Below are 27,910 nucleotides of genomic sequence, written 5' to 3' on the forward strand. Positions count from 1 at the left end.
TCCGGGGTCGAAGGGTGCGCGGGGTTGAAAGCAGGCCGCTCCGCCCCGTCCCCCTCCCAGACCAGCAGAGGCAGCAGCCGGAGCAGCCGCAGCCTGCGCCCTCTCCCGCCCGCCCGCCCTCCGCCCGCCCGCCCGCCCTCCGCCGCCCTCCACCCGCCCCGGGGTCTCTTTCCCCCTTCCTCCTCCTCCTCCTCCACCCCCCCCTTCCTCCTCCGCCCGCCCGCGGGGCCCCCCTCGCCTTCCCGCCCGCCCCTATTGTTCCGCCCCCGGCCTCCCGCCCTTCCCCTTCCCGCCCGCTCCCCTTTTCCCCTCAGTCGCCTCGCGCCTGCAGGTAAGCCTAAAAATTTCCCCTGCGCCCCCAACTATGGCTACCATTTCCACTTTCGTCTTCTTTCTTAGCCGGCTCGGGTCCTAGTCACGAGCCCCGGTCTCGCGTAGTCCCGCGTGAGCGCTTACCACCTCACTGTGCCTGGCCGGTCATTCACGCGAGGCCGTGGCTCTGGCGCGGCCTAGTAGGCCTCGCGCAAGGCCTATTTCCCCCCTCCCCCCGCCTTTTCCCGGTGGCGGCTGCGCAGGAGTCAGGGAGGGCGCGCGCGCGGTAGGGGGGGCGGCGGTGGATTTGTTGGTTGTGGGGGGTTGGGGGAGGCGATGGCCGGCTTGCTGGTCGGGCGGGTGAGCGCGGCTCCCCGCGGGGGTCAGGCGCTGGCGCAGCCACACGAGGAGGCGCTACTAGTCCGGCCCCTCCCCCTGTATCGCAGCGCCCCCCCCCGACCGAACCGTTTATTTTTCCCCCCTCTTCTAGTCAAGGGAAGGGGGGGCTTTTTTTCTTAAGTGGAAAATGCTTGGATGACCGAGGGGAGAGTGGGCTGCGGAGTTGAAGAAAGGGTAGACGGGCTCCCAGTTGCCGAGTTAATCAGGACGTTTCTCCGGGTAACGAATTTTTAAATTACAAAATGCCTGCCGGTGTAAACCCAGACCGAGCTATTTATGGAAGGGGTATTGGACAGCAGTATTAGCAGCTGGATTGCTGGAATGGGGTACATTTATCTTGACCTAGTCAGGAGGGAAATTTGACAGATTTCTTGAGTTGTTTAGATGGTTTGGAGTTAAAAATGCATCTTTGTACTTTACCTCGAGAAATGGCTTCAAATAGGTTTCCTCGGTTTTTTTTTTTTTTTTTTGCCTTTTCGAAGTTGCGTTATTGTGGTATTTGTAAAGGGCTTCTTATTATATCTGCAAGGGGATAAGGAATTAAACTGCCAGATTTTTACCATACCTTATTAAAAAAAGAAAGTCATTCTTACAGACCTAACGCTTCTTCCCCCACCAAGCACTATTTTTCCTTGAGTGAAAAGTATTGAATTCTGGGATTTTGCTAGCAATTAATTGTATTCTGAAAAAGGGGAAATGATGTGCTTTGGGGATGCACTTATATAATCACTTACATTCTTGGAGTAGCCAGAGGACAGTTTGCCATATACAGAATGGTGTGACAGCCACTTAAGCACCTAAGATATTTAGGGTATGGGCTTTGTGTTAGAGGAAAGTTAACACAGTGACTGGTTTTGTGAAGGAGGGAATCTAGCTGTGGGAGGAGAGAGATGACATGTTGAGTTTTAAAAGGATGGATACTTAAAATGTCATTGGGGACATTCTACAACTTGGGAGACGTCCTTTTTAAAGCTGTCACGATTAGGTGCTAAAGAAAGTATTGAAGGCAAAGGCATACCCAAAACCAAATTTTCTTTCTACACGTAACTAGTTATTCTAAAGCAGAAATGTTAGGAACAATATTAGGAATTGTTTCATAGGTGGGAAAAGGGCCATCCTGTATAGGAAAGGTACACTGCTGTTGTTCCTAAAAACAAAAATAAAATTTTAGGAATGCCAGTTTTATTTTGGTGGTTTTCTTTGGAAGGAAATTTAAGATTTAACAGACTTGAAATAAAAACTGGATGGTAGACACAAAAGCAAGGAAGACATCTCAAATCTGAGTAACGAGTTGGAAGGAGGAATAGGAGAAAAGGACTCAAGTGTACTTAATGTATTGAGTCATTTTCTAAAGGGGAATATGGAACCCCAGCCCGCATGGAAGTCATCTCAGATAATGTCTTTTCAGTGAGGATGTTGATCTAAATCTTTTAGAAATCATTTGGTGTTAGCCATCAGCATTTGAAATTTATAATGTGGGATATATCTCAATTTCGTTATCTAGAAGTTGCTACTACGAAGAAAATTTACATGTGTTCTCTCTAGTTTTCAACTTAAACTGCTCCCCAGTGGGGAGACAAAAGGTCATTTGCCCTCACTGTAGTTAGTTGGAAGTTTGCTCTCATAATTTCCAGGTGTTTCTGAATTCTTTGAAGCTTTTTCTGCTGAAGGACAAGTGGTGCACGTTCAGCAGTTCCCTTAGAACCATTGCCAATTGAAGGAACCTTCTTCATCCCGAGAGTCAGCGGAAACCCTATCATTAATGAGAGGAACTGGAAAATTGCCTTCTATACTCTGTAACAGAACTTGAACTGTATATTTTGTCATGCAGTTGTGCTTGGTGTGTATATAAGTCTGACATACTGTCATTTAAGGAAAAATGTAAAGTAGAAAATATTGATAAAGTGAAAATAATTTGGGAAATAATAATCCTGTTGTTTTACTCCTCTGATTTTGGTCATGTTTGCATTTTAGTTTTTGGCTTTCACTCCCTACCAGTGACCAAAGACTTGACCACTCAAAAGTCCAGCTCCCCAGAACACTGCTCGACATGGACACCGGTGTGATTGAAGGTGGATTAAATGTCACTCTCACCATCCGGCTACTTATGCATGGAAAGGTATGCTCCAGCTTGGGAAATTGGGTCATAGTAACTGCTAGGGGAGGGGCCAGGAAGAACAGACATGCATCTTGGAGCTCATCAGATTAGCACTGTGGGGCATCTGGCTTTAGCACATTTCCCTAATGGAGTAGATGTGAGTGTAGTGGGAAAATGGACAGACTTGACTAGGAAGCTCCACTGAGCAGGAAAGGCTTAATTAGAGGCTGGAGCCAAAAACTGTCTCATACCTGGATGGTAAGGTTTTTCTCATGGAGGTTGCTTATAGTAAGTCTACTCCCCCCAATAAATCTTCAAATCTTTCCATTCCTTTGGGGTAATAATTAGCATAGATAGCAGTCTGTCAGCTGGACAGTTAAAATTCGTTTTCGTGATGAACACTTCATTAGAACATGTAGAGAAAGGAAAAATAAAATATATTTTTAAAAAGAAATACTTTGGGATTTCCTCTTACTGATGTTAGTTTTCTGCATTGCAGGAAGTTGGCAGTATCATCGGAAAGGTAAGATAATTTCATTTCAACTTTAATTACCATTTAGTTGTTCTGGATTGAAATAGCAGTTGGAGCTCATGCTTGACTTTTCCTTTACAGAAAGGAGAATCAGTTAAGAAGATGCGCGAGGAGGTAAGTTATGAAAGACTTTGAGATTGTTAACTTTGGGAAGTAACAAAACCTTTAAAACAAGTGAAAATTCTTTTTCAGAAATTAGGGAGGAAAGTCTCAATAAGGGAAATACGTATTTTTTTCCAGCCTGGTTATTTGTAATGACAATCTGGGAAGTGTATTTTTTTTTTTCCCTATTCGGGAAGTGTGGTTTTGACAAGTCATAGAATTCGTTCAAGACTTAAGGCAGCTGCTCTAGGCTATATTTGAGGATAGACATGGAGCAGCAGTGTTGGAATGATGCTGACTTTGCGTTGCATCAGGATCGTGTACATTGGCAGTTCCTTGTCCCTTTTACAAGGGACTGTAGATCCTGTACATACTCAGATCTTATTGTCTCTTTAACTTCTTTTGGCTCTTGTTTCCTATCTAGAGTGGTGCACGTATCAACATCTCAGAAGGGAATTGTCCTGAGAGAATTATCACTTTGGCTGGACCCACTAATGCCATCTTCAAAGCCTTTGCTATGATCATTGACAAACTGGAAGAGGTTTGTTGTCTCCCACTCCCTCATTCTTCGTTTTTAAGTGCTTCCAGAGAGCTTGTTGATTTTCTAAGAGCTTTTTAAATTTAAGGACAAACTGGACCATGAGACTCCGTAAATGGGTCCTTAGCTTCCTGTAGCCTGCCACAAAATTCAACCATTTGTAGGTAAAAAAGAGTCATTTGAGGCTGGGCGCGGTGGCTTGTGCCTGTAATCCCAGCACTTTTGGGAGGCTGAGGCAGGCACATCACGAGGTCAGGAGTTAAGAGACCAACATAGTGAAACCTCGTCTCTACTGAAAATACAAAAATTAGCCAGGCATGGTGGTGTGCGCCTGAAATCCCAGCTACTCGGGAGGCTGAGATAGGAGAAACACTTGAACCCAGGAGGTGGAGGTTGTGGTGAGCCGAGATTGCACCACTGCACTCCAGTCTGGGCAACAGAGCGAGACTCCATCTCAAAAAAAAAAAGTCACTTGAATCATCAAAACAGTTTGAGTTTTGCCACGGACTTAATGTAAATAATTTGCATGAAAAGCATCTGTTGAAAGTATGCCATTGCTTTGGTAAAAGGCTTGAGTATATACCCAACTGATACGGTTTACCTGATGTTATAAACACAAACAATCTTGCAATCCTGATGCTCTTAGGTTAAAAAGTCAATCTGTTAACATTGTATCAAAAAGTTGCTCTTAGGTTAAAAAGTCAATCTGCTAACACTGTGTCAAAATTACACTTGTTGGGAAGAGATCTAGGTTATCAGAATTGAAATGCTCAACAGCAGAGGTTTTATCAAGAGGAAGTTTTTCCCCCGCCAACCTTCAGAGGCTGAGCTATTCTCCTGGGTCTTGTATTCAGTCCCTCTCTCTCCCCCTTCTGCAGTAATGCAGTAAGGCAGAGGAGTGCTGCTTCCTTGGTGGTTGGTACTTAAACGGTGCCTGACATCTTATCCTTGCCAAGATTAGAAATGTTATCTTTTGACCCCCAGGGTCCAGAACTAGAAGTTCTAGAAGTCCAGAACTCATGGTTTAAAAAACACGTTTTAATTCTTGTTCAAGTTCAAGAATAAATTTGAACTAGTTCTTTTTTATACATCATAGTATTTATTTATTTATTTTTTCTTTTTAGGCAGAGTTGTGCTCTTGTCATCCAGGCTAGAGTGCAGTGGTATACCTGTAGCTCACTGCATCCTCCCAGGCTCAAGTGATCCTTCTGCCTTAGGTGCCTGAGTAACTGGGCCTACAGGTGCATGCCACCCTGCCTGGATAACTTTTTAAAAACCTTTTCTTGTAGAGATGGGGGCTTGTTATGTTTCCCAGGCTGGTCTCAAACTCCTGGCCTCAAGTGGTCCTCCTGTCTCGCCTCCCAAAGTGTTGGGATCACAGAGGTGAGCCACCATGCCCAGCATGAACTATTTTTTTTGTTTTTTGAGACAGGGTCTTGCTCTGTTACCCAGGCTGAAGTACAGTTGTGTTACCTTGGCTCATTGCAGCCTCAATTTCCTGTACTCAAGTAGTCATCCCACCTAAGCCTCCCCAGTAGCTGGGACCACAGGCACAAACCACCATGTCTGGCTAGTTTTCATGGGTTTTGTAGAGACTGAGTCTTCCCGTGTTGCCCAGGCTCATCTTGAACTCCTGGGCTCAAGCAATCCTCCTGTCTCAGCCTCCCAAAGTGCTGGGATTACAGGCACTAGCCACCAGGCCAGGCCTTTATTTTATTTAAAAAAAAAAAAAAAAAAAAATTGTAAGCTAGAATATGAACTGTTTATTTCTTAACCAAGGAATAAACATGTCCTTGTCTTTAGAGGTCTTAACTGCTTAAGCAGTTTCCAGGTCTTTAGTTATCAGCCTAGAGATTAGGCTAGTAAGTGATATTTAAACCACTTAATCTTCAGAAGGCTAAATTTAACTAGATTAAAACCATGACTTTTTGGATGCAGCATGTGTTTATGGGAAAGAGTATAGGCTTTGAACTAATACAGTCAAATCTACGGGTTTGTTTATTTTGTTTTGTTGAGATGGAGTTTCCTCGTCACCCAGGCTGGAGTGCAATGGCGTGTTTCCGGCTCATTGCAACCTCCGACTCCTGGGTTCAAGCAATTCTCCTGCCTCAGCCTCCCGAGTAGCTGGGATTACAGGCGCTCACCACTATGCCCGGCTAATTTTTGTATTTTTAGTAGAGATGGGGCTTCACCGTGTTGGCCAGGCTGGTCTCAGACTCCTGACCTCAGGTGATCCACCTGCCTTGACCTCCCGAAGTGCTGGGATTTCAGGTGTGAACCACTGTGCCCTGCCTGTTTTTAGTTTTCTAACAGGGTAGAGTTGGTGTAAGTAGGGTTGTATTGTTTTATATCTACCTTTTTTGTTTTTTGTTTTGTTTTGAAATGGAGTCTGATTCTGTTGCTCAGTCTGGAGTGCAGTGGTGTATTCTCAGCTCACAGCAGCCTCTTCCTCCTGAATTCAATTCTCCTGCCTCAGTCTCCTGAGTAGCCTGGACTACAGGTGCATGCCACCACACCCAGCTAGTTTTTGTATTTTTGTAGAGACGGGCATTCACCATGTTGGCCACGCTGGTCTTGAACTGCTGACCTCAGGTGATCCGCCCACCTCGGCCTTCCAAAGTGCTGGGATTACCAGTGTGAGCCACTGTGCCTGGCCTGTTTTATATTTTTTCTTAATATTTGATTTGATTTAAATTTATTTATTTATTTTTTTTGAGATATTCTCACTGTGTTGCCTAGGCTAGAGTGCAGTGGCACAATCTTGGCTCACTGCAACTTTGCTTCCTGGGTTCAAGTGATTCTCCTGTGTCAGCCTCCTGAGTAGCTGGGATTACAGGTACCAGCCACCATGCTCGGCTAATTTTTGTATTTTTAGTAGAGATGGGGTCTCACTGTTGGCCAGGCTGGTCTTGAACTCACTGACCTGAAATGATCCACCTGCTTCAGCTTCTCAAAGTGCTGGGATCACAAGCATGAACTACCATGCCTGGCAGTATTTGATTTAATTTTGATATCACCTTTTTCCCCCATTGCCTGGCCAATGTAACTGCAAAATAGATTATCACTTTTATCCCTACCAAGTACATTTCTTCAGGGTGAAGGAAAATATATTTATGGCTAATTCTGAGGAATTTTTTCAAGAGCTTTTATCGGTACATCAGAAATAGTTTGAGAGGGGCATGGTATTGGAACTTTTGTCTACGGTGGGTTATGACCTCACAAGTCCTTACGAGATCAAGGGTAAGTGGTTCTTTACTGGCAGTTATTGGTTTCCAGGGATCTGCTTATCCTGGTGTTCTTTCTTTCTGTAGGACATAAGCAGCTCTATGACCAATAGCACAGCTGCCAGTAGACCCCCGGTCACCCTGAGGCTGGTGGTCCCTGCAAGTCAGTGTGGCTCTCTCATTGGAAAAGGTGGTTGCAAGATCAAGGAAATACGAGAGGTTAGTGACTTTTGTGCTCCTTTTAGAAATGTTAAGTATTTGTTCCAAATTGACTCTTTGTATGGCTAGGAAAAGTTAGCAGTGAGATGAAAATTTTTGTTGAATTAACAGTTCTAGAGGATTACAATGTGATTGTACTGAAAACTATCTTGCAATATAATTATTTTGCATAATTCATAAATTGTAAATCAGAACATGAGAAAGTTAATCAGAATTTCCAACTATTACATATAACATTTTTTTTCTTTTTTGGCAACTTTTCCATGAGGCTACATAGTTCTTTTTCATGTCTCAAGGGATGAGTTTGCAGTAGTAGCAACAGTTTTTCTATTTTTTAATTTTAATTTTTATTATTATTATTTTTTACGTGGTCTCACTCTGTCTCCCCAGGCTGGAGTGCAGTGGTGCAGTCATGGCTCACTGCAGGAAAACAACGACCTTCCCAGCCTCAGGTGATCCTCCCATCTCAGCCTCCTGAGGAGCTGGGACTGCAGGCTCCTGCCACCACATCCAGATTTCTGTATTTTTTTGTAGAAAAGGTGGTTTGCCATGTGGCCCAGACTGGTTTCGAACTCCTGAGCTCGAGCAATCCACCCACCTCAGTCTCCCAGTGTTGATACTACAGGCTTGAGCCAGCACACCTGCTTGCCTACAATGTCATTTTTCTTGACCAGGCTTATAAACAGCAAGGAGAAAAATAGGAAGATGTATTGGGAAATAGATGTAATTCTACTTTTTTTTTTTTTTGAGACGGGGGTCTCACTGTCACACAGGATGAAGTGCAGCGCATAATCATGATCATGGCTTACTGCAGCCTCGACTTCCTAGGCTCATGTGACCCTCCTACCTCAAGCTTCCTGAGTAGCTGTGACCATAGGCCTACTCCACAATGCCCGGCTAATTTTTTAAATTTTTTTATTTTTATTTTTTATGGAGACGGGTCTCACTGTTTTGCTCAGGCTGGTCTCCAACTCCTGAGCCTCAGTGATTTGACTGCCTTGGTCTCCCAAAGTGCTCGGATTACAGGTGTGAGCCACCGTGCATGGCCCCTACTTCCTGTTTAACTGTGGAAGTTACATTGAATTGTGGAAGATTTTAATTGTATTTAGATGTTACTGAATGTGTTGGAATGAAACTTGAATGGCTGCTTGAGTTTTTGGGAGTGTATTGTACATGGCATGACAACAGAGATCTTCATTTTGCTAATTGCTGTATTCCAAGCACTTATCCTGGTACCTGGCACATGAATGGCCTTGATGTAAATATTTATTCAGTAAGATAATGAAAGGTGGGTGATACTTGGTGGGGCTTTTGCTTTGCCCAGAGAAACTATCATTAGTTGAGAGGAAACTATTTAGAAGGACCTTTTGCTTGAGAGTAGGTTAAATTTAGGCTGTTATTGAGGCTTATTCTTGTCTTTCAGTGGCTAATTTATTTTTAACTCTAATTTGTTAAACAGTTCTATGTGGAATAAGGGAAGAGTGGGACAAAGAACAAAAAGGGAAGATTGGAAATGGATGGATATCCATTAGAGTTTTAGACTCTGAAATTGCTGTTGGGAGGAATTGGAAAAGCATGAGCTGTTTTTCTCTGATTTTGAATTTCTTTTTACTCCAAAGAGTACAGGGGCTCAGGTCCAGGTGGCAGGGGATATGCTACCCAACTCAACTGAGCGGGCCATCACTATTGCTGGCATTCCGCAATCCATCATTGAGTGTGTCAAACAGATCTGCGTGGTCATGTTGGAGGTAAGCCCTCAGGCTCATGCTGAGAATGGGGGGAGGGCCATTCTGGGGACAGAGGGACTGATCTATATTTAGTAAGACTAGAATTAAGTGAAGCTGTTAAGGCTTCCAGTGGGGGTGGGGGTAAAAGGTTCCCTGAGTTCATATTTTCCTTCCCCTAGCTTTGACTTTTCTTATGGTCTGTGAGCAAAAATAGAAACTGCTAAGCAGCAGTGATCTTTGGTTCACAGCAGTTGTGTACCAGAGTCAGAGGGGGAAGATGCACTGCATGGACTGAGGGGGCCACAGATGTATTTGGGTTCCTGAGTAGCTGAGTTATTACATTTTGAATTGCTGTATTTTGGTTACATGGAAATTGGACATGTTCTTTAATAACTTGTCACTTTGTAGGAGGGTATTCAAAGTGTTATAAAGAGTAGAAAAACGTATGTATGATGATGTTTTCGAATGACTAATGAGGTCCTCATTATATACTATTATTCTATTAAAAGACTAGCAAAATTCAGGAAAATTAAGCCTTTTCAGATTTGTGATACGGAGTCGGTTTCATTGGTGAGAAATGAAACTGGAATTTTTTCTTTCTTTTTTTATTGTGTGTGCGTGTGTGTGTGTGTGTGTGATGGGTTCACTCTGTCACCCAGGCTGGAGTGCAGTGGCGCGATATTGGCTCACTGTAAACTCTGCCTACCAGGCTTAAGCGATTCTCTCACCTGTCTCCCCAGTAGCTTGGTCTACAGGCATGCGCCACCACACCTGGCTAATTTTTTTAATTTTTTGTAGAGATGGGATTTTGTCATGTTGCCCAGGCTGGTCTTGAACTCCTGAGCTCAAGCCATCCACCCGCCTCAGCCTTCCAGAGTACTGGGATTACTAGCATGAGCCGATGCACCCGGCCTGGAAACTGGATTTTCAAGTAGAGATTAGAAAAACCTTGATTGGGCCTTTGAACTATTTATAGATAGTGTCTGTATTACTCTGGACATAACACTTGAGTATTTTACTTCCAATTTTGGCTTTATTTCCTATTCAGGCCAAAAAAAATTGTGAGATGCTAAAAATTACCAACTAAAATGTATGTGTTCAGCAGTTTTTCATGTTCATTAAATTTATCTAAAATTTTGGAAATAGTGCCGAAGATTATTACATGGACATCTCCCTTGATGAAAATTAGTTTCAATTGTGTAGTCCTTGGACTTACTGCATTAAAGGCAAATAACGTTTAGTAGATGATTTGAGATTAGATCTAGCCAGAGACAATTTGGTAGGTAAAGGGATGGAAATAGTTTTTAATTTAACTGACCTGTGTGAGCTAAAGCCACACAGCTGAAGCAGCTTTGAAACCTTATCTCTTTTTGTTTTTTTCCCCTCTGACTCTCTCCCAGTCCCCCCCGAAGGGCGTGACCATCCCGTACCGGCCCAAGCCGTCCAGCTCTCCGGTCATCTTTGCAGGTGGTCAGGTAAGAAAATTCTTATTGATGGGCTAGAATGAACAGAGATTATATATGAAATGTCAACTTTGCCAGCATCACACCAAGCCACTCTGCATGCTTGCTGAAACCTATACTCTGGCCATAGTTTGACCTGCTTTTAGTTTTATTTTTTGTACTGGAGAAAGCTGAATGCCTTAATTTTTAGCAGGCAATGGAAGTTTTGTAGGCACTCGGAAGAGGTAACTTACTTGGTTACTTAAGGTGGGTTGGGTTAGAATATAAGAGTTGAATTGCCTTACTGTCTCTACTTCTCTCCCTGTCCCCACCCCATCCATGTTTTATGTGTGTGGGGTGATATTTAGAGGTCTAAATAAATAAAAGGTAGCAAAGAATCGGACCTCTGAAGGAGATTCTGGATGGTGGTCTCAAAATTTGGGGGTCCTGAATTTGAGTGTCCTACAAACTTCCCCTTCCCTCCACCTCACCTCCCCTACTCCTACCCCTTCACTCCCAAACTCCAGTGTGTTGTCCCCTAGGCTCTTAACCTCATAAACACTGGTTTGAACCCACATGGCATAACTGAAATCAGCTGGGGTAAGAGTTCAGTGTGCAAGAATAGAAGGGGGTGAGCGTGTTGGACTGTGGTGCTGTGACATTTCGTGTTAGAGTAAGAACACCAAAGCACCACCATGGCCTCTCTCTGCTCCTTCCTCATCAACCTAAACTCTTGATCTTTGGCACATGGACTATTCTGAAGTTAGATTATTATGACAGAAGCATTGATGAGGACTTAGTCCTATGCTCTGATTGTATTTGAGGAGTAGGTAGGTCAGGTTTTAAAATAGAGTCGGCCCTTTGTGGGTTCCACCTTCAGCCTACCTCAGATCAAAAGTATTCAGGGAAAAAAATGGGTGGTTGCATCTGTACTGAACATGTACAGGCTTTGTCTTGTCATTAAACAATACAGTATAACAAATATTTACATAGCATTTACATTGTATTAGATATTATAAGTAATGTAGAGATGATTATATGGGAGGATATGCCTAGGTTATATGCAAGTACTACACCATTTTATGTAAAAGATTTGAGTATCCATGGATATTTGTTTCTATGGGGGGGATCCTAGGACTAATCTCCCACCGATAACCTAGGGACAACTGTATTGGAATTCAGGTTGAAATAGTGACTGATTTTGGTAGCTGCCTAAGCAAGTGCATTGCTCAAAACCTTTTCCCACTTGGGGTTGGTCTGTTATAAGCATATTTAGTTAACTAGTTCCATCTTATTTGCGTTTGATCTGGGAGCCATTTAGAGGGCAAGCATAAACTTGGGAGTCCATCTCATTCACATTCTGTTGAATTGGCATAAAAATGAACAAGTTTTTAGGGATTTAGTTTGTTGTGTAGTTACCAGAGTTTTCACAGGAAGGCCGGTTATGTCACAGTGTTAACCTGGAGTCAGTTTAGTACCTTACTTTTAGACAAGTACAAACTGGTTTGGTCAAAGGGCGCTCAGTCTAGTTAGAGTTGGGCAGGATAAGCAAAGACCCAGAGTCAGTGTAGCCAGAAGGGGTTAGCCTTAGTTTTTCCTTCCCAGGAACTCCAGGTTCCTGCTCTTCTGGATTCTCCCACTCCCCCTTCGGAATATAGAGTCCCATACTGGGTGGCAGCAGTCCTCTGTACTTAAAATTCTTCCTTCACTTCCTTTTTTTCCCCCTCCCCATCACACCTCCCCCTTCATACCTCTTTGCTTCCCTACCCTCCCTCCCTCCCTCCCTTCCCTTTATTTAGTTGATGGACCACCGTCTAAAAACTTGCAGTTTCTTCTATGAGTGGCCCTATCATGGATCGTTCCCACAGGCCTTTTTAAATATACCATGTCCACAGATGGACCTGTGTCTTTTGTTCCTTTGTGGCAAAGTGGGCTCTGTAGGGGTTCAACTTAATCCCACACACTGACCAGGAGCTGGGGTCAGCTCTGTTGCCCCATCCCTTCATTCTTACTGAAAATAGCCCAATTGTGCAGTGTGAAATCTGCCACTAGGTAACTTTTTTTTTTTTTAATTCACTGATTACAGCTCGTTTCAAATTGTGTCTGAGCTCCTTTTTAAAGGAAAAAGGAAAAAAATAAACAACTTTTTTTGTGTGAATTTCATGCTGGTGACAAGGTGCCGGATTGACAGCCCTGGAGACTGAAATCCTCTATTTATCCACAGGACAGGTACAGCACAGGCAGCGACAGTGCGAGCTTTCCCCACACCACCCCGTCCATGTGCCTCAACCCTGACCTGGAGGGACCACCTCTAGAGGTGAGAGGGGATGTTCAGTCTCCAAGGCTCACTCAATCCTTCCGCCTCAGCCGAGACTGCCAACACACGGGGGGCCAGTGGCGCTGGTGATTTTTGGTGCTGTGGACACCACCTGTCCACGGGGACCTGGACTGACCCCCCCAACCTCATTTCACCCAGGCCGCGTAGCCCACCAGATGGTAACACCAACTTTTTTTTTTTTTTTTTTAATTTTTTTTTGTTCAACCCCTCTTCCCCTCTCCCACTCCTCCCACCCCATTTTCACCTTCCTTCCACCCCCACCTGGGTGTACTTTTGGGGGTACTGGCCACTGTGATGTGAGAAGCTTCACATCCTGTTAACCAGCCACTCCTTCCTTCCCCTCCCTCCCCGTTCCCTTTTCCTTTCCTCCTGTTCCCTACCCCATTGCCCTGAAGACCCAGCTCCCTTTTTGGGAGGTTATGTTGTGGGGGGAGGAGGGCATAGTGGGAGCTGCAAGTGCGTATGGAGGGGAGGTGGGAGAAGACAGGAATTAGAACACAGTGGTTTTTGTTTACCTGTGATCAGCTCCCTAGTGTTAGGGACTCAGCTAGCATCCAGTGTTCTTAAGGTCTTTAGGCAGATAGAAAAATAAGTTGGAGAAAGGGAAGTGTTTCAAAACATGCCATGTAGGTTTGTGCAGATAGAGATCTTCCACATCACCACAATTGGTAGAAGGGTTGGGGTGGTGAGGGAAGAGATCATTATTCCTCCTAGGCTATCTTGTATACAGCGAGGAAGAGTGGGGCTTGGTCAATCGAGGCATTGCTAATCTCACTTCCCACATTTTCATTAAGAGACAGTTATGTATATTTTGCCTTTGATTGCAGGGAACTTGGCTATCTTTATAGGATCCCTGGAACAAAGTCATATTTAGGTTTCAAAGAGGGCCAATTTGGGTCTGACTGTATTTGTGAGATTCCATCTACTGCCTCAATCTCTGGCCTCCCCCATTCTGTAGTTCAACTCTGGCTTCCTGGCTAGTTGAAATGTCTTTTTCTCCCCCACTGGGTGGCTGTCCGTGATTGGTTTTTAATAGGAACTGTTTTCCTCCTTTTGTAGGCCTATACCATTCAAGGACAGTATGCCATTCCACAGCCAGATGTAAGTTTTGTTTTCACTTCTGTTTTGAAAAGCTCCCTCTCCCATCCAAAATTGTCTCACTCCTTTCTCCCAAGTAGCCAGAAGTGAGTTGGGTCTTCAGCATTTGCAATATTAAGTTGTTTTCTTCACAAGGTCAATCCCATATTTCAGCCCTTTAATCAGGGTAATGCCTTGTTTGCCTTTTAACATTTAACCCCTGAAATTCAGCATATTAGCTTCTCCTTTCCCCCTGTGTTTCAGATTACCCTGGTTCTAAAAGGGAAATGTTCCGTGGTATACTGTGATTTGTTATCTCAGGGCACAGTTTAAATTGACATTGGGACTGTACTTCCTTGCATGCAGTTCTCTTTTCCATGAGGGTAGTGGGAGGTTTGGTTTGCCTTTGGGAACTCCTCAATCTGAGATGACAATATCAAAAGTATTTGGAGGGATGGGGAAGGGGCTTATGTTACACAGAGAAGGATAGGAACCTGAACATTTCAGAATTCAACTCAAACCTTTCTTGCTGCTAAAACCTATTTAAAAGTGCTGGTATTTAGACTTCGGGCATTTTTTTTCTGCACTTTTATTCTTACTAACGTTTCCAGGTGCTGAGCATTAGGCTTGGGAAATTGAGTTTCAGTCTTGGTTAGTGGTAGGCCCCAGGAGAGAGAGAAGTAGATGTGAAGAAGGATTATTTTATGACAGGACAGTTTATATAGATGAATAAAAATAGCTGTAGTAGTCAGTGGTGGCGGTGATGGGACTAAACCCAGTACGGTTTCTACACCTCTCCTCCTCGCAGTCTCCCTGCCCCCCTCATCTCCTTCCCTCTCCCCAATACTGATGAAACCCTGCATGGTGTGTTTTCCCTAGCACCACTGCACAGTTTGTTTACCTAGCCTGTCTGTGCTTGTTCCTGCGGCAACTGTTGCAATGGCTGCAAACTACCTTCATTAAGTAGCTCCCAAGGGGATGGTCGTTGGGCAAGTGCTGTTGCTTTTCTATTCGCACACCCAAAAGGCATTCATTCTATTCTTCCAGGCACCTTTCTATTTCTAACCCTTACCCATCATATTCTGCCAATCCCCAGGATTGCGATGCAAGCCCCATCCCTACCCTCTGTTGTAGTTTGAGTAGTAGAGTCAATTTTGGGGATCAGGACCTGCATTTTCAAATTTGAATGTGCTTGAGCCCTGGCTTTTTTAAATCTTCTAATGCCAACCTCCTGTTTCCTCCTTGCAGTTGACCAAGCTGCACCAGTTGGCAATGCAACAGTCTCATTTTCCCATGACGCATGGCAACACCGGATTCAGTGGTATGGATACCTCAGTGTTTATTTCTGTAAGGTGTAGTGCAAGAGAGAGGCCAGTCCCAAGGTCTCAGCTTGACATCTGTTTAAAACAAACTTCGTTATCCAGCATCCTGCTGGTTTAAACTTGCCTGTCTACTATGGCTAAGCCCAAGGAGGTAATGTGTTTGTTAACGTGGTTTTCATTTGGGGTCAGTTATTCTAAAAGAAAAAAAAAAAGCCCTGGAAGGTTTGGGGGTGAGGTTTGGGGATGCTTGTCAGGCAAAGGGTAGGCTGATATTTCTTTGAGCCCATCCTGACTGCTGCCCCCTTGATCTGATCAGCACCCCCTTTCTCTCCACCAGCAATTCACAGGCTTGGGTAGAGACCATCCATTTGTGCCAAATTGTGTAGTGTTTTTTTGTTTTTGTTTTTGTTTTTGTTTTATTTCTGTTTTTGGGGCTTTTCTGTATAAGGAATAACTTGTCCGATAGGGTTAGGATGAGACCACCAAACTCATTTTCACTTGTATCTTAACAGGCATTGAATCCAGCTCTCCAGAGGTGAAAGGCTATTGGGGTAATGATTAAAAAAAAAAAAATCTGTAGTATTCTACTGTTATATTAATAAACTGGTGGGAGTCTTGTTTCACTGCCCATGAACCATACCAGCAACATGCACATGGCAGAGAGGAGCTGAGAGAGCGAAGGGGTGGGCCTGGTGCCCCCGAGGGTCCCTTGATGGATCTGGCCAACCCCCTTCTAAAAATGATGAGACCAGCAGCCATAGTTGAGATCAGGACTAAGCTTGAGTATTAGCCAGCTGGCCTGGTTCAGTCCAGGTGTTGTTAAAGATGGGTATGGGTATTTGCTGATGGGATTTTTTTTTTTCTTTCTTTTTCTTTGGAAAACAAAATGAAAGCCAGAACAAAATTACTGAACAAAAGACAGGGACTAAATCTGGAGAAATGAAGTCCCCTCACCTGACTGCCATTTCATTCTATCTGACCTTCCAGTCTAGGTTAGGAGGATAGGGGGTGGAGGGCCTTAATCTGATACAGGTATATTTAAAACAACTCTGCATGTGTGCCAAAAGTCCATGGTACCCATTAACAGGCATAATATTGGCACTGGTGCTAGTGAGCATCAGGTGAGATGCAGTTTGGAACGCAACAGCAGGATAGGGGTAGAAGTACAGAAGGACTTGTTTAGACATTGGTCCTCTTTGAGGATACCATACTCCCTTGCCCTTGCTTCCATCCCCCGTCCCTAATAGGCTGGGCTTTGCAGGAAATGGCATGAAATCAGCTCTTCTGAGTGTACAGAAGAACCTTTCGAGCATTATTTCTACACCCTTCTCCCCCCTCTTTCCTCTTTGGAGGCTTCCAAGTTAGTGATGAATCCCAACAGCCAATGATGCTGGGTTTCCAGTTTATTTCCTTCTGTTAGTTTAATGTGCAAGTCAGTGGGGTTTTGAATGCTGTGCATTGAATTTGCTTGCTCTCTTCTGTCTTTTAGCAGGTTTGGATGCATCTGCTCAGACTACTTCTCATGAACTCACCATTCCAAATGATGTAAGTGTAGTTAGGTTGTGTAGGATGAAAATGAGAAAATTGACTTTAAAGAAATAGATGTCGTTTCAGCAGTGTCCTGCTACCCTTTTTTTTTTTTTTTCCGAGACAGAGTTTCACTCTTCTTGCCCATGCTTGAGTGCAATGGCGTGATCTACTCGCTGTAACCTCTGTCTCTGGGTTCAAACGATTCTCCTGCCTCAGTCTCCCGAGTAGCTGGGATTACAGGCATGTGCCACCACCTCTGGCTAATTTTGTATTTTTAGTAGAGATGGGGTTTCTCCATGTTGGTCAGGCTGGTCTCGCACTCCCGAGCTCAGGTGAACTGCCCGTTGTGGCCTCCCAAAGTGCTGGGATTACAGGCGTGAGCCCCTGCACTTGGCCTACATGTCCTGCTACTTTTAAGCCCTAGGGAAAGAAACTGGGAATTTTATAATTTTATCTTTATTTTTTTTTTGTTCTTCATACCCCAAGAATGGAAAATGGGAATTTTGAGATACAAAAATAAGTTGATTATAGTATGTAGAATTGTGATGACAGCTATGATAGAATTATTGTGTGAGGTATGACAAGACAGCAGTAACTTTTTGTTGACAATAGAAATTCCTAGCTGGACGCAGTGGCTCACGCCTGTAATCCTAGCACTTTGGGAGGCCGAGGTGGGCTTATCACCTGAGCTTGGAAGTTCAAGACCAGCCTGACTACCATGGAGAAACCCATCTCTACTAAAAACGCAAAAAGTTGGGCATGGTGGCACATCTCTGTAATTCTGGCTATTTGGGAGGCTAAGGTAGGAGAATCGCTTTAACCTGGGAGGTGGAGGATGTGGTGAGCCGAGATAGTGCCGTTGCACTCCAGCCTGGGCAACAAGAGTGAAACTCTCATCTCAAGAAAAAAAAAAAGGGAAAGAAATTCCTGTCCATTTGCTGCCTTTTTTTTTTCTTTTAAGACGGCGTCTTGCTCTTGCTCTGTTTCCCAGGCTTGGCTCACTGCAACCTCCGCCTCTTGGGTTCAGGTGATTCTCCTGCCTCAGCCTCCCGAGTAGCTGGGACTACAGGTGTGTGCCATCATGTCCAGCTGATTTTTGTATTTTTTTTTTAATTAGAGATGGGGTTTCTCCATGTTGGTCAGGCTGATCTTGAACTCCTGACCTCCAGCGATCCCCCCTTCAGCCTCCCAAAGCATTGGGATTACATTGGGATTACAGGCGTCAACCACTGCGTCCAGCCTGCCTTTGTTTTGTAGAAGCTAAAGCCTTATCCTTAGTGGTTTTTGGCCGGGTGCAGTGGCTCATGCCTATAATCCCAGCAGTTTTGGGAGGCCGAGGCAAGTGGGTCATGAGATCAGGAGACAGGCCTGACCAACGTGGTGAAACCCTGTGTCTACTAAATGTACAGGAATTAGCCAGGCATGCACACACCTGTAATTCCACTACTCAGAAGGATGAGACAGGAGAATCGCTTGAACCCGGGAGGCAGAGGTTGTAGTGAGCCGAGATCGTGCCACTGAACTCCAGCCTGGGCAACAGAGCAAGACTCTGTCTCAAAAAAAAAACAAGAAAGGAAAAAAAAAAAGGTGTGGTGGCTTTCTTTTTTTTGACACAGGGTCTCCCTCTGTTGCCCAGGCTGGAGCAAGAGAGGCATGATCCTGACTCACTGCAGCCTTGGATTTCCAGGCTTAAGAGATCCTCCCATCTCAGCCTCCTGAGTACCTGGGACCACAGGTACATGCCGCTATGCCTGGCTAGCTTTTTTTTGTATTTTTTTGTAAAGATGGAGTTTCGCCGTGAAACTGCTGAGCGCAAGTGATTGACCCACCTCAGCCTACAGGCATGAGTCACTGTCCCCCACCACAGTGTAGTGGTTCATGAACTTTAGATCTGTGCTATCCAAGGTCATATTGTTTACAGTATTAGTGCAAATGTTGACCTTTTTTTTTTTTCCTCCACCTTTTCCCAAGGCAAAATCACCTTAGGAATTGGCCAGAATTCTTGTCAAGGTGGTAATTACGGCAGGATGACTTTAAGCATCTTTGCTGCCAGAAACAATGTATTTCTACCTTTATCTATTTCTAGCTGTCTAAATTTATTCTTGTTTTGGCTCTGGTTTATTTTGTCTTTGGAATTAATACTCTGAGGACAGAAATGATGAACAGCTAATACTTGGACCTAAAGTTGGCTCAGAACTGGCTCTCACCATGGTCCGACTGAAGAATGGGTCAAGAGTTTTTTGATCGGCCGGGCGCGGTGGCTCAAGCCTGTAATCCCAGCACTTTGGGAGGCCGAGACGGGCGGATCATGAGGTCAGGAGATCGAGACCATCCTGGCTAACACGGTGAAACCCCGTCTCTACTAAAAAATACAAAAAACTAGCCGGGCGAAGTGGCGGGCGCCTGTAGTCCCAGCTACTTGGGAGGCTGAGGCAGGAGAATGGCGTGTACCCGGGAGGCGGAGCTTGCAGTGAGCTGAGATCCGGCCACTGCACTCCAGCCTGGGTGACAGAGCATGACTCCGTCTCAAAAAAAAAAAAAAAAAAAAAAAAAAAAAAAAAAGAGTTTTTTGATCAAAAGTGTATGGATAAAGGGTATAGGATGAAGTTGGGCAGGGCGGTATACACCTGTAATCCCAGGTACAGGGAGTACAGAGATACAGAAGCTGAGGCTCGAAAATGGCTTCAACCATGGAGTTTGAGACTAGCCTGAGCAACATAGCGAGACCCTGTTTCTTTTTTTTTTTTTTTTTTTTAAAGGCCAGGCGCGGTGGCTCACACCTGTAATCCCAGCACTTAGGGAGGCTGAGGCGGGTGGATCACAAGGCCAAGAGATCGAGACCATCCTGGCCAACATGGTGAAACCCCGTCTCTACTAAAATACAAAAGTAGGCTGGGCATGATGGCATGTCCCTGTAGTCCTGCTGAGGCAGGAGAATTGCCCAAATCCAGGAGACTGAGATTGCAGTGAGGTGAAATCAGACCACTGCACTCCAGCCTGGCCACAGTTGTAGGAGCTAGAGGGCAGGGGTGGGATTCTTGGACCTAGCCATGCAACTCTAATTTGGTGTGCCTTGTTTTTCTCCCTTAAGTTGATTGGCTGCATAATCGGGCGTCAAGGCGCCAAAATCAATGAGATCCGTCAGATGTCTGGGGCGCAGATCAAAATTGCGAACCCAGTGGAAGGATCTACTGATAGGCAGGTTACCATCACTGGATCTGCTGCCAGCATTAGCCTGGCTCAATATCTAATCAATGTCAGGTAAGATTGCCCTACCTTTTGTCTTACTTATGCCAACACAGTAATGTGTGTGTGAGGGAGAGCTGCAGTATGTTATTAAATGTGGGATTATATGGGCAATGGGTAAAGATGGCCAAAAAATTTTTTTTTTGGTAGCCCTACTTTGAGTGTAGCAGAAAAAGTAAACAAATTGCAATAAGTTTGCAAGGGGTTGGGGAATAGGGAGCACAGATTGCCCGCATTTAACTTGATGATATGGGAAGAGGAAAGAGTGGCCCATGTCTTCAATAATACGAGTTCTCTGGCTAGAGCACTCTCAAAATCAATTGTGGGTCTCTTGTTCTACATAGCATATAGACTACTGTTTCTTTCACTGATTTGATTTGGAGTCCAAAGCACCCTTAATTGTAATGACAATGGAGTAATAGGACAACAAGGCAGTTTCTTGGAGGCAGCAATTACCATTTGTTCTGGAAACACCCATTTTTCTCAGATTGCACACGTGTTTTATTCAGAGCTTGTGGGAATGTGGGAAGCACAGGTATTGGAATGTTTTGGAAGTGTGAAGTGTGTTTTCTATCTCACCCCTCCCCCAATCTCATCCCTTAATGGCTTCCTGAGGGTTTTATTTCCCTTACCCATGGCTAGGTAATGTTACTACTCTGAGAATTTGAGGACACTGTTCACAGTCAAATGGGATCCTACAGTCATTTATATTACTTGCTTTCTCAACTCATGTGCTGAAGTCACACCCTTAATTGCTTACTAATATTTTAAAGCATTGTTAGCCCTGAAGCCCTTAGGTCTGTTTTAATGGGAAGTGTTGTCTAGTTATCATTTACCTTTCTTACAAGTGTTTGGTTTCTTTGTCATAAAAGTTTTACATGAGTTCCTGAATCTAGTACAGGGGAAAGGAATTCCTATGAGGTCTGTATTGTTGTGCTTGTACTGACCATGTTTGTATGCCATGGTTATTTAGTGCTAGCTAAGAACATACCATTTCCCCAGTAGCAGTCTGACACTTGCTTTAAGTCTCTTCATTTCTTTAGGTGCTGCTACTCTGTGTAGAAAAGCTTTCCCATTCCTCGATTTGTTTTCTTGTCTATCCACCAAGCACACTAGGTTCTATGTTGAGAATGAAATGGTAGTAGTAGACTTTTACACCAAGGTTGTTTGCAAAGAGGTCTTTTTCTTTTTTAGAGAGAGGATTTCACCATGTTGGTCAGGCTTGTCTCTGACTCCTGACCTCAAGTGATTTGCCTCCCCAAGTGCTGGGATTACAAGAATTGTTTTTCTTTTTCTTTTTCTTTTTTTGAGGCGGAGTCTTCACTCTGTCGCCCAGGCTGGAGTGCAGTGGTGTGATCTGGGCTCACTGTAAGCTCCGCCTCCCGCGTTGGCGCCATTCTCCTGCCTCAGCCTCCCGAGTAGCTGGGACTACAGGCGCCCACCACCGTGCCCGGCTAATTTTTTTTTTTGTATTTTAGTAGAGACAGGGTTTCACCGTGTTAGCCAGGATGGTCTCGATCTCCTGACCTCGTGATCCGCCCGCCTCGGCTTCCCAAAGTGCAGCGATTACAGGCGTGAGCCACCACGCCCGGCCTCTTTTTTTTTTTTTTTTTTTTTTTGAGACAGAGTCTTGCCCTGTCACCAGGCTGGAGTGCAATGACTCAGTCTCGGCTCACTGCAACCTCTACCTCCTGGGTTCAAGTGATTCTCCTGCCTCAGCCTCCCAAGTAACTGGGACTACAGGCACGCACCACGACTTCCAGCTAGTTTTTGTATTTTTAGTAGAGATAGAGTTTCACCATGTTGGCCAGGATGGTCTCAATCTCTTGACCTCATCATCTGCCCGCCTCGGCCTCCAGAGTGTTGGGATTACAGGCGGGAGCCACTGCGCCCGGCTTTTCGTATTTGTAATTAGGATTTTGGAGGGCAAGAATTTTTCGGTTTTCAGTGGCAAGAATCATGTTTTTGAAAGCTGGAATTTGTTTTGTTCTTTCGGTAGGCTTGCCCTTCATGTAATTTAAATTGTGACTGTTTAAATGTCACCTGCTTGTGTAGCCCCTGCAATAGGTCAATGGCTACATTTCAGGAAGCAGAATTCTCTTGGTAGAGTCACTCTTTTCAGGATCATTGTTACTGAATAGCAATTGAGTATCATCGAAGCCTTGGATTAGGGTCAAAGTTTCATCTAACACCAAAGCAAAGACTGCATGCACAAAGCTTATTCTTTCCATTCTTTGGTGCAGTTTAAATGTAGAAGTCAAAGGGTTTTTTTGTTTTGTTTTGTTTTGTTTCATTTTTTTAAGGTGAGAAGGATTTCACTGGATTCTGGGCATTTTCTCCTGTCTCTTGATTTTTCATGGTGGCAGTCTGGGTCCTTTTATATAGTTAGTGGACTTCTGTATCCCTCCCTCTCCTTTATGGATTGCAGCTGTCTTTGGACATAGGTAACAAAATGAGGTTTTAAGAGGAGCCTCTCTGCTCTTGAAGACTTAGCCTTGTGGGCTTAATTGTCCAGGCAAATTTCCCAAATATATGTGGTTCTGGCTTAGACACAGGCATTTGGGAGACACATATCCTTACTGTTCTGTGGAGCTTATTTTGGGAGTAGAAGCAGCAGCATTTTTGCTTTTTAAGTATGAATTTTTAGGTGATACTTGAGTTTCTCTTTTCCGCTTCTGAAAGGTCCACATTAAAAGTATGATCGGTCAAAAACAACTTTTTATACCGCCTCCCACCAGAAAAGTTTCCCTAGTTCTTATCTACACTTCTGTTCTCAGCATTTTTCTTTGAAAACGCTACATTCTTTGAAATTTGAAATTAGTCAGTGACCTACTTTGGACTCTTGTCTCTTTCTACCCTAATATTGGTTTATTTGCTGTGGAAATATAAGCAGACTTTAATACTACAGCTGGAAGGATTTTTTAAAATTCTGCTTTATAAATATTCAAAGCTTCACAAGTAATTACGGGATAATTGATTTTCTGTTAGAATGGGAAATTGACATTTGATTAGAGGAAACATTTCTTCCTTGTTGGGTGATTGATGAGTGTCTTTTTTCTACCTGAAATCATTCCTTCAACGTCTGGGTTGGGTCAGTGTGTCAGACACATGAAAGTATGTGCCCTATGTTTTCTTTTCTCTGTCAGCTTTTTCTTCCCCATAGCAGTTTTTAAGTAGCTCTGTGGAATGGAAGTATACATATTTAGAGGGTGGGACACAGGCTAAAAGAAAGCTTGTCACAAGTTGACACTAGGTCTTCCTAATTGTCAACCAGAGGCACTTACTGATATAACTGAAGCAGTTTTTGTCCTGTACTTATTCCCTTTTGTGGTCTTCCCTTCCACCCACCCTTTTTTTTTTGTTCCTTTTTTCCTCTGTTACAGTTTAGAAAACGCTAAACCCTCCTCCCAGGCAGCCTCCGTCACGATCCCTGATCACCTCAGCATCAACCTCTCTCAACCCTCCACCCCTTCTTCTTCTTCCTCCTCCACCACCACCCCCTCGCTCGCCACAGCGGGGACCTCCGACGCACCCTCCAGCCTCCCCAACCCTCTTCCGACCGCCCCTTGTGTCTCCAGTCTGCTTGGCATGAAACCCATCCCTCTCCTGGCTCTAAATGTTGTGTCTGCTGCTAAGGGTACCGGGGCTTCAGCTACCACCACCACCACCTCTGCCGTACCATGTGTAACTAACAAACTGAAAGGCGAGAAACAGAGATTCTCTCCCTACTGATTGCATATCTTGAGGCACCTCCTCCAGTATTATTTGGTTCATTTTGTTTTCCTTTGTTAACATTGGTGAGAATGAAACTATTGTGAGCTTGTTACCCTTTCCTTTTTACTACTTTGGGGGATAACTGGGTGGGGGTGGGGGGAGTGGTAACCCTTGTTTAGGTTTAGGCCATTTCAGCTGAGTGCCTGTTTCAGGGTCTGACTTGAATTCTTTATCTAGAGCCACAGTTTTCTCTTCTTTCTTGTTTGTTACTCTTCTTTGTAGCTTTATTCTGCCTTGCAATATAACAATGTGTTAGGCTCTGTGTTAATTAATAAAAGCTGCTTCGTTAACCTTTTTTTTTTTTAAATAATTATTTAATGGTGAAGCTATCAGCACGCCTTCTTGGCCATATTTGTGTTTCTAGCTGTAATAAAGTTGGCGCAGTAAGAACCTTAGTATACTGTGTGCTGTGAAGGGTAAAGGGTTGGGGGCTTGTGACCTGTGGCTATTCAACTAGGAAGCCTGTATAACTGACATGGGCTTTCTGAATCCCAAGTGAATTTTATAGTCCTTTGTCAATATTCCCACAAAGAAAGAAAAGCCTGCAGCAGTTTAGATCCTGAGGGTCCTCTGTAATTGGCAACAAGCTTCACTAATGACGAAGTTTGTCTGACTTCTCAGATGGCCTTACCTTGCCAGCAGCGGCTAACAAGGTGTTCATCCCAGGATTCCTCTGGTGAATGGTTACCGTGAGGGATCTCTTCCAAGTCATACATTAAGAGAACGTACTTCTTTACCCAGAATGAAGGGGAGGGGCAAAGTCGGATAAGTCTAATAAAATTAGGCAGCTTCTGTCTGCATTCCTCTGAATTACCATTATGCCTCTTTCTGTGACATTAGGGTATCTCTCAGCCAACGCGTGACATTATCCACAACTTGACATGATGCCATCCACTCATCCTAAACCAACTCTGTTAACCAAGTTTCTTTACCCTTTTTTCTATTCCTTGCTGTATCCTTTCTCCTCCTCACCAACACTATCACAAGTAGGAAGTGACATGCTTAGATTTGGAAGGAACCTTAAGGATCAACTAATCTGTAACGCATTGATCCCCTCATTTTACAGATTAAAAAATAGAGGCCCTAAGATAATTTAAATTCGTAGGTTATGAGTGACTAGCCAGGACTAACAACTTAAGCTTTACTTTTACTCATATCATACTAACCTCCCTGAAACCTTGTTCATTTTCTTATGCTAAGATGGGCACAGGCCTCTCATAAAACACAAATATACTTATATAGTGGCATAAGGCCTCTGATAGCCTTCCATTCAACCAGAGTACACATTGCCACAGTGCTGAAAGTATAATGCTCTTCCCAGGGCGTTAGAGAACTCAGTGTAGAGATACTTCCCCTGATGACTTTTTCCCAGCATCCCCATTGGCTGACAAAAAAAAAAGCTGTTAGTATTCCAATATATTGTCTCATTCTCTGATGTTATTGTGGCCCTTCCATCCCAGATTGGGCCTATGAAGAAGTGTTACAGCTCCCAAGTATGCATAAAGGATTAGATGGCCAAACCTGTCCAGTTAAGAGTTTTATTTAGTTGCTCCTTTATTATGTGGTCTCTCCCTTGGTAAGCTCTCTCCTTCTGTAGTTAGGCCTTAATCATGCTGATACCATCTCCCCCCAGGGACCTGGTTTTGTTCATGTAGTTCTTGATTGGAAAGCCTCTTAATCTAGTGGCTATTCCCCAAGGAAGGATTCCACATGTTTAAGGGGCTAGCTGCCATCAGTACTTCCAAAACACCTCAGTTTTAATTTTTTTTAAAGCTTAGAGCTCCCCCATGTGGTCTTCTATCCTAGAATACCTGACTCAGTATTTCATAGCATTTCTCCTTGCCTCACCTCCCCTACTCCAGCAAATCCCTATTTGGGCTTGATACACATTCAGGACATTTATTTTAGAGCTCTGGTGGGGCCAGAGTGCTACCACCAATTTTTATAAACTTAAATTTTTAGGTCCTAGGTCTAATGGTATCTAGCAGTTCCTTCCTTAGACCTTCAGTTCTTACTGAACCCTTTAATTCACGGCTATTGTTTACCTTTCGGTAGATCATTGTGTTTTGAAATAGCACTAGTCTACCCCCCTTTTAAGAACTAAATATTCCCTTAATGCTGAGGTGGAGAAACCATTTCTGACTAAAAATAAATAGTTTGTAGTCGAAGGACTTTTCAGTTTTTTGGCCCTTGCTTTTCTACCCAGCTTTTGGCTTTGCATTGTTGTGGAAGGGATACAGATCGTGAATTACCAGTCATGTTTTCATGACCACATATCACAAATATTTTATGCCAATCAATTTAAAATCTTATGAAATAACTTCATGAACTGAAATGAAGTCTTACACATTTGGTTCTATTCAAAATGAGAGCTGCCTGCCTGTCTTGCTGCCTGCCTACCTACCTACCAATGAAGCATACCAAGTACTTGAATACCTTTCCCTGAAAGCCCTAAATTGGATTCCAGGACCTTAAATGACCATCTCTTTGAAACAGAAAGGCATTGTAGCCAGGTATGTTTAGATGGAGGATATGGCTTGACAAGATCTAGGAGCTTGTAGAGTGAGCTACAGAGTTAAAACAAATTATTTTGTCTGCTACTTTTAAGTCCTGAAAACTTTTTAAAAAACTTTTTAAGGCCGGGCGCGGTGGCTCACGCCTATAATCCTAGCACTTTGGGAGGCCAAGACAAGTGGATCACCTGAGATCAGAAGTTTGAGACCAGCCTGGCCAACATGGTGAAACTCCGTCTCTACTGAAAATACAAAAGTTAGCTGGGCATGGTGACAGCTGCCTGGAATCACAGCTACTCAGGAGACTGAGGCAGGAGAATCGGTAGAACACGGGAGGTGGAGGTTGCAGTGAGTTGAGATTGCGCCATTGCACTCCAGCCTGAGTGACGAGTGAAACTTGGTCTCAAAAGAAACAAAAACAATAAGGCCAGGCGCAGTGGCTCACGCCTGTAATAATCCCAACACTTTGGGAGGCCAAGGCAGGTGGATCATCTGAGGTCAGGAGTTTGAGACCAGCCTGGGCAACACGTTGAAGCCTGGTCTCTACTAGCCGGGAGCGGTGGTGGCTGTCTATAATCCCAGCTATCGGGTGGAGGCTAAGGCAGGACAATTGCTTGAGGGCGGAAGTTGCAGTGAGCCAAGATCACTCACTGCGTTCTAGCCTGGGTGACAGAGCTAGACTCTGTCTCAAAAAATAAATCAATTAATTTAAATAAATAATTTTGAGTATAATTCTTGACCCATTATTATTTTTACATCTCTTTTTAACATCTCTTTACCTTTAAAACTGTGTTACCTCATACCCTACACATTGATAGAACTTCAGGGCTTTAAAGGCCTTGAGTTGTCTCAGCATTAAACCCTTGAGACTACTCTCAGATGACTGTTTCTTTCCTAAACTGGTATTTTGTCAGCTGTTTGGGAGGAGCCAAAGTGAGCTCAGCAATAAAGAAACATTGCTTCTGTGTATTGTGAGCACTCTTTAGAGGGGCCTGTTTCCAGAAAGTATGCTCCTTGGTTAGCCCACCATGGAGGTGGAACTAAAAAAATATAGTTTGAGGGACATTTGATAACCAAGGGCTGTTTCCCTCGGTTCTGAGGTGATAGACCTCCACGTGCTTGGATTGCAAGGATTAAAGGATTATGGTACTGGTAAATTTAAGAAACCTTAAAATGTCTCCCTTGGTACTCCAGCACTGATTATTTACTCTTCACATTTCATGGACCAGGTAGAGATGAAGTGCAGCTGGGCACTGGGGAAACTAACTGAGTTCTTGTTTCTGTGTTACAGGCTTTCCTCGGAGACGGGTGGCATGGGGAGCAGCTAGAACAATGCAGATTCATCCATAATCCCTTTCTGCTGTTCACCACCACCCATGATCCATCTGTGTAGTTTCTGAACAGTCAGCGATTCCAGGTTTTAAATAGTTTGTAAATTTTCAGTTTCTACACACTTTATCATCCACTCGTGATTTTTTAATTAAAGCGTTTTAATTCCTTTCTCTGTTCAGCTGTTG

At 44.0% G+C, this 27,910-nt stretch overlaps 1 protein-coding gene across 35 annotated transcripts; it reads left to right on the forward strand.

Annotated features, from left to right (window-relative positions):
- PCBP2 (poly(rC) binding protein 2) lies at positions 1–27,893 on the forward strand. Of its 35 annotated transcripts, none has more exons than XM_050748932.1 (15): positions 1–331; positions 2,686–2,830; positions 3,309–3,332; positions 3,423–3,455; positions 3,868–3,984; positions 7,293–7,424; positions 9,044–9,172; positions 10,552–10,626; positions 12,818–12,910; positions 13,991–14,032; positions 15,257–15,329; positions 15,843–15,881; positions 16,823–16,875; positions 19,952–20,121; positions 27,685–27,893. In XM_050748932.1, the coding sequence occupies exons 2-15, from the start codon at positions 2,762–2,764 to the stop codon at positions 27,719–27,721; spliced, it is 1,086 nt and encodes a 361-aa protein (XP_050604889.1). In that variant the 5' UTR covers positions 1–331; positions 2,686–2,761; the 3' UTR covers positions 27,722–27,893. The 35 variants fall into 35 exon arrangements, with proteins under 35 accessions (XP_050604889.1, XP_050604859.1, XP_050604876.1 ...); XM_050748902.1 differs by lacking the exon at positions 27,685–27,893 and adding an exon at positions 23,490–24,170 and having other exon boundaries at positions 72–331; positions 16,820–16,875; XM_050748919.1 differs by having other exon boundaries at positions 209–331; positions 16,820–16,875.
- The last annotated feature ends 17 nt before the right edge of the window (positions 27,894–27,910 follow it).

Source organism: Macaca thibetana, chromosome 11 (assembly GCF_024542745.1).
Source record: "Macaca thibetana thibetana isolate TM-01 chromosome 11, ASM2454274v1, whole genome shotgun sequence".
Taxonomy (NCBI): Eukaryota; Metazoa; Chordata; class Mammalia; order Primates; family Cercopithecidae; genus Macaca; species Macaca thibetana.